This window comes from Mauremys reevesii, linkage group 11 (genome assembly GCF_016161935.1).
Source record: "Mauremys reevesii isolate NIE-2019 linkage group 11, ASM1616193v1, whole genome shotgun sequence".
NCBI classification, from domain to species: Eukaryota; Metazoa; Chordata; order Testudines; family Geoemydidae; genus Mauremys; species Mauremys reevesii.
In genome coordinates, this window is record NC_052633.1 from 32,544,374 (window position 1) to 32,556,838 (window position 12,465).

The window sequence follows — 12,465 nt, forward strand, 5'->3', positions numbered from 1 at the left end:
AGCATCTTGTGGATCAGCTGGGGAGCAGAACAGTGTTCCATGTACAGGGATGGCACAAATGGACAGATAGAGATGTTTGTGGGAAACAGGGACTAATAGGGTATTGAGGCTGGTGGAGCAGAAAGGATGGAAAATGTAAAAAAGAAAATGTTGGCTAACTGAAGTCATGGAGAGAAGAAGAAGGAATTAAGCAGATCCTTGAAGGTGAGGACAATAATGTGTTAAAAAAAAAATCTGAGAAAGTCTAAGTTAGACAACACAGTTCATTTTTTCACGATTTCATTAAGTACAATCATCACTGTGTCAATTGCATTAAGGAAAGCCAGTAAAATGAAAGCCAGCTGGGGGTTGGAGAGATGATCTTATGCAGAAGCTCATAATTAACATCCAATTAACCCTGCACAAAATGTCACATTTTGGAGTCATCGTGTTACAACTTGATTTATTTGACAGAAAACACACGGGATAAATCCATGTCACATTTAAGACTAGATTAACATTTTGCATTGACTTCAACAGCAACCACCACCAAAAAAACCCCTTTTGACTGCAGCTCTGAATTTGGTTTCCTCTTACCTGAGAGAGATTCTGCAGAGAGTTGCGGATATCATGCAGGACTCTGCGCAACTGCATTTCAACAGTAGAGGGTGGGTTAATAGCATGAGGCCGATGAGGATATCCAGCATGCCTTGGAGAGTAGGGGCATCCAAAAACAGAAGCTAGTGCACTGCAGGAAGATCCTGAGACGCTTGGGATGCTATGATTGCTCAGTGTTCTCATATGTTCACACAAAGGCCTGTCTTGCCAATCAGAAGGAACAGAGTGGAGAGAACATGTTGACTGAGATGTGTGTGCTGGTATGGACAATGGGCAGCTCTGTAGTCTGCTGTGACTGGATTCATCCACCGACCTGTTCAGCCCACTCTGGGAAGTTTCTTTTTTCATGGATGAAGGGGCAATGAACAGTGTGGATTTACATGTAGGTGGACTGTCATTTGTCTCGGTCACTGATTTTTTGTCCTCATCTACCAGTTTCTCTTCCCCTTCGGGTGTATACTTGTAGGTGAAAGAAGGGGGACTGCACAAAGTCTCTTTTCCTGGAGATAACCGGACATTTACAGAAGACACAACTCTCACAGGATTCAGTAATGTAGTAGGGAGGGATTGGGACCGCCTTAGAGGATAACCTGATCCGGCAAACTGGTGCCTCTGCTTTAAGAGGAGGAGATCTTTTGACATGAGTAGAGTGCGCCCTACTCTGGACTCAGAAGTGTTGCTGATTTTCGTCTGGGCTCTTTGCAAAGCAACATTAACCTTATCCGCAGCAGAAGAGGATGAACTGCTGCTTTCAATGGATGCCATTGATCTGAGAATATGGTGTGTTTGGTACTGAGGAAACTCGCATTCACTGCTTTTGTCCAGATCACTCTCATCACTGCCTTCCTCTAGTAATTCAGATTCCTTCTGCTGAATGGAAACCTCTTCACTTTCTGTACTGAAATCCCCTTGACCCGTATCTGATGTCTGAGTCTGCTTGCTTTTACTACGTTGGCTCTCATCAGATACGTGTTCCATGATTTTCTCAACATCTCCTGTTCTGTTCTTAGAAGGTACTTCCACTTCTGTGAGGAGAAATTCCTCCTCTTCCTCAAACTTATTGAAATTCATCTGTTCTTTGTCTATTGGCGTCTTAATCTCCTCACCAAGCGACTTCACTGTTGTTTCACTGTCACAGCTGTCAGCGCTGCTTCCCATGCCATGAACCTGTGAAAGGCAAAGCAGAGATGGGAGAAATGCCAAAGGAAGTGAGAGAACACTAAGAATACAACTTCTACCTTAATAAAATTCAGGCTAGCAACAGAGAAAGTCCATACTTCTGGGGGAAAATAATCCTAAGTACAGTTATTCAGTTGGAGAGAGAAGTCTGGGAATCACTAATTCTGAAAGAAGTATATTGGAGGGGAAGTTAAATAGGAATATGTAATGAGATGTGACACTGAAATAGGCTAAGGCAAATACAGTAAAATACATGTTACAAAGCATGTGATCCAGGATCCTTTCTATACAACTTTATAATATTAGGTTCTTATTCAACACCGATACACTAAGGTGATAATTGTCTTGGAAATATCTAGGTATATAGAAGGGGTGGATACCAAGGAGTGAGAAGAATTATTAGATTAGTGCACTTGGTGTCACTTCGAGGTATGGGATGAAATTAAGAATGGGAAAATTTAGGCTGAACGCATATTTCATTTATTTAAAAAAAACACACACAAAATCCCAGTACTGTTACCATCAAGTTCCACATGTTACCAGCCCAGGGGTGGGCAAACTATAGCCCACTGGCCACGTCCGGCCCATCAGATCTTTTAATCCAGCCCTCAAACTCCCACCAGGGAGCAGGGTTGGGGTTGGGGGCTTGCCCTGCTGCATGCGTGCCATGGCTCCGCACAGCTCCTGGAAGCAGTGGCATGTCTCCCTTTTGGCTCCTACACATAGGGGTAGCCGGGGGCTCCGCATGCTGCCCCCACCCCAAGTGCCGGCTCTGCAGCTCCCATTGGCTGAGGTTCCTGGCCAATGGGAGCTGCAGGGGTGGCGCCTGTGCACAGGGTGGCGTGCAGAGCCGCCTGGCCGATGCCGCACCTCCGCATAGGAACCAGAGGGGGACATGCTGCTGCTGCTTCCGGTAAGTGCTGCCAGGAGCCTGCACCCTGACCTCCTCCTGTGCCCCAACCCCCTGCCCCAGCCCTGATCCCCCTCCCGCCCTCCAAACTCCTCGGTCCCAGCCCAGAGCACCCTCCTGCACCCCAAACCCCTCATCCCCAGCCCTCACCCCTGCCACATACCCCAACGCCCTGCTCCAGCCCACAGCCCCCTCCTGCACCCAGAACCCCTCATTTCTACCCACACCCCCAGCCCAGAGCCTGTGCCCCTGCCACTCCCCAACCCCCAGCCTCAGCCTGGAGCCCCCTCCCCAACCCCTCTGCTCCGCCCCCAGCCTCCTCCTACACCCCAAACCCCTCATCCCTGCCCCACCCCAGAGCCCACACCTCCAGCCGGAGCCCTCACCCCCTCGCACACCTCAACCCCCAATTTCGTGAGCATTCATGGCCCACTATACAATTTCCATACCCAGATGTGGCCCCACCCCTGTGCTAGCCTATGAAACTCTTTGGAATTTACCACTGTTATCCTCCCTTCCTCTCCTTCCCACTGTTCAATCATGCTCACTTGTGAGTCCTGTCTTAAATTAGATTGTAGGCTTTTCATGGCAGGATCTGTGTCTGCATATGCATTTGAACAGAGCATAGGTACAATGGGGGCTCCCAATCCTAACTGGGACCTTCGGACACTACTGTAATATAAAAAATAATAATAAAAAGGAATAGCAGGAAAAGTTTCCTGAGGGCGAGTTCTATTCGACTGTAGAATGGTTCCACTGGGGAAGTGATACCAGACAATGGGGCTTCTACATTTAAAAGCTAGATTGGACAAGACACTAGGACAAATGTGTATAGGGTAATCAGGGGCTTGCCATGGCAGCGGCATTAGAAGATCCAGGAAGTTTTTTCCATCTCTAATTTCTATTGCTCTGCACCACTGTAAAGATTCTATCAATTTGTTTACTCTTACTAGATCATTTATGGAGTATATCAGGCAATAATCTCCATCTCTACTTTGCCCTGAACAGAATTTTCAACCATGAGCTTCATACTCATAGGTATTAATCTCTCTGTTGCTTCTGTTAACACTGCACAACTATCACAGATAAGTTAGGAAGGCTGAAGTAGCGTAGAATGCCAAAGGAAATTAGCATGCCCAATGTTTTCCCACCGCCAATAGATGTTAATATTTTAGTGAAATACCTCATGTAAACTAATGTAACTTACAAAGTTTGCAAAGCTGTCTGTGTACTGTTATATCTTATTCATCCACAAGTCATCTCCACAATCTCAAAATTGTTGGAGGGAGAATTCCTCCAATTTCCCCTTGATAGAGGAAGTCCTTGATATAACCCTTCAAAACAACCCAAAGGAATGCAACATCTGCCTCAGAAATCTTTATTTTAGAATTTCAAGGAGTGGGAGACGTATTGGCAGCTTCATTTTTTTCAGTTTGCTCTTGTATTTCAAAGGAGCTGTTAGAGTAAGTTATTTAACAGCAGATGGCACTAATTTACCATGATTTTAGAAAACAATCTATACCCATTTTTATTCCTTGAGACTTTTCCCCAAGTCCTCTCCCCTAGCTGCCAAGCTCTCACTTTCTTTTTATATTACCCTAACCACTCACCCAGATTTTTTCATTCAACTATGTACTTGGCTGAAATGAAACCATGAAGGCGACAGTCTAAAAATTCCATAGCACAAACCAATACTGTCTTGTTCCCCATAATTTCTTGATGTACCCATTAAAACAAGTAAAAAAGAAATCAAAATATAGTGCGTTTTTCTAATGAACACAGACAACCATCAATACTGGAGCCTATTTAGGCCACTGAGAACTTATGGTTTTATTTAGTAGAGTACATGGGACCTTAAACAGGTTTTATAACTAGTTTGAAGACCAGCACGGACCAGGGAATGATTCTACTCTTACTCTAACATAAAAGCATTGACTTCAGTCAATTTACTCTTGATTTACCCCAGTGAGGGGGAAAAATAGACATCAATATATGAAAACTGAATGATTAGCAGAAAAAACATATTGCCCTATTTATATTAATCTTTGCTCACTGGATATTATGAAAGAAGGGGAAGCAGTTTTAAAGGCTCAGTCAATGAGCAAATGATTTTACCAAAAATCAGTGAGCAGGAAATATTGAACTTAAAGCTTATACCATGGTCTCAAGTCATTCAGGTCAAATCATCCATCTAGAAGACTTTAAAAAGTCAATGCAAAGCTACAAAAGGAAACCAGACAAGTCCAGTCCTGAAATGGAAAATCTTGTCAGGATCCAGGACTGACAAACAAAACAAAAACAGTATCACAATAATCAGCTACTTCTCCAACCACAACACATCTACACAGCTAGCGGCGGCCCACAGCAGTGAGCTTCCCAGCTTGGCTCAACAGACTTGGGCTCGCACTATGGCACTAAAAATAGCTGCGGAAGACATCCCCTTCCCTAGCCTTCAGAGCCCAAGCCATAATGCCTACACAACCATTTTTAGTGAGCTCCACAAGTCCAAGTCTGCTGACCCAGGCTTGGCGGCTCACTGCCGTGGGCTGTGTAGATACACCCTCAAAGCCCTAGTCAAGGGTCAGGAACTCATTGTGCTAGAATCAACGAGCAGCTTACCTGAAGCGAAAAGCAATCTGTAGACGAATCTTCAGCAAAGCCACTGCTATCAGAATGCTGACTAGCAGTTCGCAACAGATGGTCTGTAAAGGAAAACAACAAGGAGACTATAAGATGTTTGAGACAGATTTGGCAAATTTCCTGCAATATCCTTGGGAGATTTTATTGAATTAAATGTAAATATCTTTTGCGGTCCATTGTATTAAATGAATGGTTTATGTACCATTGTGGGCTGGGATTGTATTTAACCTCTCTAGGAGGGAGATGGGATGTGAACCCTGGGAAGTGTATAAATGTCAAAGGATACTGAACAATGTGCCAGACAAGAATGGGTTTTTGGGACAAACAGGGTCAAGTGCTTTTCTTGGGAATTTCTAGAGGGAGGTGACTGCAAATTCCCCACTGTCCTCAGGTTATACAAAAACCCAGCCTTTTGAAGCTATGCCCTGAGGAGAGGATCATTGTCTGCTGATTATGGAATTTCAAGATGAAAGGCTCAAACTGTCTAAAGGAAAGGCTAACCCATTCACGGGTGTGCTTATTCTGAGCTCAAGTGGTTATGAGCTGGTAAGCCACAGAAAAAACCCTTTGTGGAGGCTGAAAGACTAACTCCTGCCAGAGCCCCTGTTGGAGTCAGGGAGCCTGGCCCATTCTGGCTTGCTGGGAATATCACAGGGTAGCCAGAGAACTGTGCAGCCTTCACACCTCAGTCAGGAGGAAGAAAGATGCGGGTCTCTGCCCGAGAGAGGTGATGGCTGAGGAGCCAGGAGCCTAGAGCTGGTGTCCTTGCTGGACCACAGAGAAGGGAACTGTGTGTATAAGTTTATATACGGAGACTTTTAAATCAAAGCACATTAACTCTATGCTGTGCTGAGATACCAAGACAACAGATGCCTTTGAAAGCTGGAAGCAGAATGGTCCCGGTTCCAAATCATACATCACAAAAAGCAAGATTTGGGGGCAACATGTGGGGTTTTTTGGGCCGGGGGTTGCTTTTAATCATGAGGGAGTACAAAAGACTCTCTCAAAATGTCCTGCTTGGGGAATGTCCTGGGATACTGGCCATCTTTTACATTTGTCTTACCTGTGTTTGAGGGTGCAGAGAGAAAAATGCATTATGCTGCTGCTGCTGCTGCTGCTAACCCCTTACTTCCTCCAAGGTTCGCTCCCCAAAGCTGAGCCAGTGGCCACTCAGACACACATGCAGTCAGTGCTCCGGTGGTTTGCTGCACTTCCCCACTACCACCCAATAGCTGCAGCAGATGGCAGGTCTATTCCTTCCTCCAGTGAGGGGGGAAGAGGGACACCACATGAGACCACTAGCCTCTACCAGCCTATCTCCCAGTCTAGACTAGACTGCAGGGAGCTGAGGGCAATAAGTAGTCATCACACACACACACACACACACACACTTTGCAAGTGGTTGTCAGGCCTCCGAAAAAAACCCCAGAGACATTAGATTTTGTTTTTATCCTTGACAGGTTCAGAGTGCACATGCAAAATGTAGTCTGAGAAAATGTCCCTGAAAAACATGACAATCAGGAGATCAGTCTAAGCACAAAGGGCAAGATCCTCATTCCTGTTCCCTTGCCTCATCCCCATTTCTTCTGCTCTAGGTAAGAGGGCTGGAATACCATAAAGGGGGTTCTAAAAGCCCTGGTTCCACCCATGCACCCTGGTGCAGGAACTGCAAAGGCAACCATAAGGCTGCCGGTCAAGGATACCTTCACAAGTCCTAGCATTTGAGATGTTTTGGGGGCAGATGCTGACCGCAGGCTTGCAGCATGAGATACTACAGAGATTTCAGGTAGCAACAGTGCCCAGTGGGCATTCTGAAGAGATCACTGTAACTTAGACAGGCCCGTAGGCCTCTTCCACCCTTGGAGAAACCCAGGATGTGCAAGCATGCCTTAATGCTACTATAGCCCCTACCCTGTCCCATGGGCTGAGAGTTCAGAACGGTGCCTCTTAGGGTATGTCTACACAGCAATAAAACACCCGTGGTTGGCCTGGGTCAGCTGCCTCAGGCTTGCAGGACTTGGGCTGCGTAAATATTTGTGCGTGAACTCTCGGACCCCATGTGGGGCTGGATCCCAGAGCCTGGGCTCCAGCCCAAGCCCAAACATCTACACCGCAATTTTTAACCCCACAGTCCAAGCCCAAGTCAGCTGACCTGAGCCAGCCACGATCATCCCATGCATCTTTTATTCCAGCATAGATGAACCCTTAGAGGTAGAGAACAGAATCTCACCCCGTGACTTCAACCATTCGACTGCCATCACAGAACAAATCCCAGTTTAAAACAACACATTATGAAAGCAGCTTCTAAACTGCTAGATGCCCAAACAAGCACAATATTTTATACTAATTTTAACGAAAATTTTACTAATGCAAAAATAAATAGCTAAACACAACAGCACGTGCACAGAAGTGCCATTTACTAGAAAACAGGCAAAATGCCCTTTTAACTTTTGCATCAAATGTTTCACGCAGTTCCCTACAACATCTGCACAACCCAAAGGCACTCCCTGTTAACTTGGTAACAACCGTACCCAGGAATGATGAACTGCTTTCCACCTCAGGACAGAAAACCCAACCCGACTTCCAAAGACAACAGAAAAGCTCTCAGTTGACTTTGTTTAGAATTGGATTGGGCTCTTTTTGAGTCCAGGATACAGTTAATACTTTCTTTTAAAGTTCCCTCAAGTTACCATCTAATTACACTTTTTTAAAGCTATAAAAGACACAATACAAAATCTGTCTTTTATTGTTGCATGGAATCACACTATCTAATCTTAAAATGTAAGATTACAATGAAGTCTTCCTGGTTCAGATAAGGCGTATACAAAGAGGGGAGTAGTAACTTATAACTGCAAGTTTTGCAGCAGACAGCCATTGTACATTTCACAATAACACTTCTATAGTACAGAACTTTATACACCTATGAAGTCATGCTTCCTAAGATGTAGACATATATAATACATATATAGTAAAAACTTTTTGCAGGACCAAACAGCAGTATCACTAATCGACATATTTTCCCCAAAACATTCAGTAAGGAATGAATGCTCCTGCATTCTTCTATCTGTAAAACAGTGTTCAAGAGATGCTAAAACATAATTACACATGCTAGTTAGCTAACAATAACTATTATTCATTATTGCCTACAAGAGAAAATATACTGAAGTGAAGAAAATGTTAATCAAATCAGACTTCATATGCAAATGAAGCATCCTAATTGACTATAGTCAAGATAGTTAAATCCAAAGCAGACTACAAAGAGTTACAAGGGGATCTCACAAAACTGGATGACTGGGCAACAAAATGGCAGATGAAATACAATGTCAATAAATGCAAAGCAATGCACATTGGAAAACATAATCCCAACTATACGGATAAAATGATGGGGTCGAAATTAGCTATGACCACTCAAGAAGGAGATCTTGGAGTCAATGTGGATAGTTCTCTGAAAACATCCATGCAATGTGCAGCAGTAGGCAAAAAAGTTAACAATGTTGGGAATCATTACGAAAGGCATAGATAAGAAAGAAAATATCATATTGCCTCTATATAAATCCATGGTAGGCCCACATATTGAATACTGCATGCAGTTCTGTTCGCCCCATATCAAAAAAGATATACTGGAATTGGAAAAGGTTCAGAAAAGGGCAACAAAAATTATTAGGGGTATTGAACAACTTCCATATGAGGAGAGATTAATAAAACTGGGACCTTTCAGCTTGGAAAAGAGATGACTAAGCGGGGGATATGATGGAGGTCTATAAAATTATGACTGGTGTGGAGAAAGTAAATAAGGAAGTGTTATTTACTCCTTCTCGTAACACAAGAACTAGGGGTCACCAAATCAAATTAATAGGCAGCAGGTTTAAAACAAACGAAAGGAAGTATTTCTTCACACAATGCACAGTTAACCTGTGGAACTCTTTGCCAGGGGATGTTGTGAAGGCCAAGACTATAACAGGGTGCAAAAATTAACTAGATACATTCATGGAGGATAGGTCCATCAATGGCTATTAGCCAGGATGGGGAGGGGATGCGAAACCATGCTCTGAAGTTTCCCTAGCCTCTGTTTGCCAGAAGCTGGGAATGGGTGACAGGGGATGGATCACTTGATGATTACCGGCTTTGTTTATTCCCTCTGAAGCACCTGGCATTGGCCACTGTCAGGAGACAGGATTCTGAGCTAGATGGACCATTGGTCTCACCCAGTATGGCCGTTCTTATGTTCTTATAAAGCTGTTTATGAACTTCAGAGCTATTGTGCATTGATTCCTAATATTTCAGATAAAAACATTCACCAATGTGTATACTGGTTTCTTGTTTCATGAAGTTTTATTGCCTCTCGAGAATATTTACTTCTCATGACAATAAATCTTTATGACCCTCAAAGCCTAATTCTGCTTACTAGAGAGGCACATTGCTAAAGCTAGTTAGTAATTTAAATCACTTTCTGTTGTGTCACATTTTTGCATCTGCCTCAACATCCCTCAGCAACTACTTCTTTGGGGTGGGGGGTGAAGGGGAGGACACCTCTTTCCACATTTCACCTGTGCTGACAATTTCACAGATGTATTTAATTTTGGGAGGACATTTTGAGGTTAATCAGGCAAGGCATTTTTAATAGAGAGGATAACTTTTATCCAAGTGTGAATCAGTACTCCTACCTTACTTTTCCTTACACCAACACACCACACCTTATCTATATTCCCTTTATGTACCAAAAACACCCATCTGCCATACTGTGTATGCAGTAAAGATATTAAGAAAGAGTGCTGTTGATATTCCTTTATTATTGGAGTTGCATTATTTTGGCTCTGGTCCATAATAGAAATATTATCAGCTACTATGCTGAGCTATGCAGATATACAATAGTACCCTCCTCACAACTGCATATGGGTTTCGGATACAGATTCAGAGACTCTCCTCCCTTTCCACCATTTTGGAGCACATATTTGGCTCATACAGGTTAGACAAAGGTGCAAAGGACACACTGAGCTAGATAGCTTATGGATAAAATGGCACAGACCCCAGGCAACAGCGAGTTTTCCTGGAAGAGGGACAATCGTACAAGGTGCCTGCAACCCACATCCCACAATCAGACTGCAGGTGTCCAACTCAGCCCCCCAAAAAGGGCAGTGCCGGCTTACGAAGGGCATGCCTGGATGTGGAAAATGTGCACTGCCTCTGTTATAAAGCTTAATTTAAAGCTACCTTCCATCACAGAACACCAGGGAGCATGGCAGTTCACCCGGTGTTCAGTGACCTCTGGGTTCAGTGGCCTCCCATACATTTAGATTGGTGTAATTTGTACCAGCCAGAGGCAGTCAGTCAAGCTCATTGCATCTCCACTGTTTGCACTGTACCATAAACATCTCTTCAGAAAGTCTGACAAGGACCTCTTCCCCAGAAGATTGCAAGAGGCCATAAGGGGATTATGAAAGGGAAACTGGGAAGAGCAGCAGCCAACCAAGATGAACAGATAAAGTGGAACAGTTAACACAAGTGCCAACTAAACTAGGAAAGGAATGAATGCATCCTCCCTGTGCTGCATGGCTGGTGTGATACTAAAAAACAAAACCAATTAAACCATTAAAATATTCAAAATATGCCAGTGAAATTTATGCATTCAAAAACATTTAAGCCGACAAAACTCTGAAGAAAAGAGAATACAGGAGTCCCTGATTTATAAGCATGTCTGCATTTGATGGGTGCATGGCACGGTAATTAACAAACAGTGGAATAACTAACTACGTTCTACTTTACCCTACTTGGTTCTCAACCAACTAGGATTCTCATCATTCCAACAGTCCAGTCAACTAAAGGCAGCTTACCTAAACATCAGAATAGTGTTTCTGCTATCATCTGCCTGAGTTTGTGCTTCTGGTAGAGAAAAGAGGAAGAAGTGCACTGAATCTGTTCATTAACATCTAGCAATATTTGGGTTATTTGCTGTAATGCTTTGCATTATGGATACTAATGAACCCAAATGCAATAAGCTTTTATATCAATATTCCAGATTTGGGTGGGAGGTGCCTAGTTATGGGGACCTAAGAGTACTCTCACCTCAGTACAGGGCTGGCCTTACCACGAGGCGAACTGAGGCGACCGCTTCAGGTGCCAGACTGTAGGGAGGAGGAGGGGGCGCCACTAGGACCCAGAGTGTAGAAAATTGTGTCTGTTGCTGGTGCATATGTATTCTCTCTGCTCTAGGTGCACAGAGATGGTGGACTGCTGTGCTGGAGGAAGGAGGCACAAGAGACATAACAGGCAGGCAGGAGAAAAGGTGAGAGGGAATAACAGAAAGCAGCAGGAGCTGCAGGGAGATAGAGGAGGAGGAGCCTCTTAGGTACCTCTCTAGCACCCCCAGGTGCCTGGACTGATTAACACCAGCTTCTCAGGGAGCTTCCTGTTTCCTGCTGCTTCCCTGAACCCACTTGAGGTGACTAGGCAGTCAACTGAAGTAGTAGGAGCCAGTTAGGCCCTTAAGATGCTAATATCTTCCCTCACTCACGCCCTGCTACCAGCCTGCTTATTTGTCCTCTTCAACTGAGTGGGGAGAGCCAATATAGCTGGCTAGGGTGACCAGATGTCCTGAATTTATAGGGACAGTCCCGATTTTTGGGTCTTTTTCTTATATAGGCTCCTATTGCCCCCCACCCCTTTTTTCACATTTGCTGTCTGGTCACCCTATAGCTGGCACAGAACAGTCATGAGTGAAAGAAGAAAACGCCCCTCTGGGGCAGCATTCAGAAAAAAGAAAGAAAGCAAAGAAAGCTTTTCTATCTAAGCAGGAAGGAGCTCTCCTGAGATACACAGACACAAATGTTTGCAGTGAGCCTTCCGGCAGTGAGGATGTGAGTGGTGAGGAGATGCCTGATCTTCCAGTTAGTCAGAGTGCAGGTGACCTGGCAGCTACTACAGCAGAAAAGTGTAGATCAGAGAAGAGTGTGGTGGAGGTGCAAGAAACAGCTGGTGCAGAGTTTAGTTCCTTAAGCCTAGATCAGTCGTTCTCAAACTAGGGCTGCCGCTTGTTCAGGCAAAGCCCCTGGAGAGCCAGGCATGTTTGTTTACCCGCTCCCAGCGGCTGCGGTTTGCCACTCCAGGCCAAAGGGAGCTGCAGGAAGCTGCACGGCCAAGGG

At 44.5% G+C, this 12,465-nt stretch overlaps 1 protein-coding gene across 5 annotated transcripts in view; it reads right to left on the reverse strand.

The window, feature by feature from the left end:
• The window catches only part of ITPRID2 (ITPR interacting domain containing 2), a 60,320-nt gene that overhangs the window by 18,773 nt on the left and 29,082 nt on the right, over positions 1-12,465 (reverse strand). For all 5 annotated transcript variants that reach the window (XM_039494426.1, XM_039494428.1, XM_039494430.1 and 2 more), the window contains 2 exons: positions 5,306-5,388; positions 577-1,764 (listed from right to left, as the gene is read on the reverse strand). In XM_039494426.1, coding sequence (XP_039350360.1) covers positions 577-1,764; positions 5,306-5,388 — 1,271 coding nt within the window. The remainder of the gene's footprint in view (positions 1-576; positions 1,765-5,305; positions 5,389-12,465) is intronic.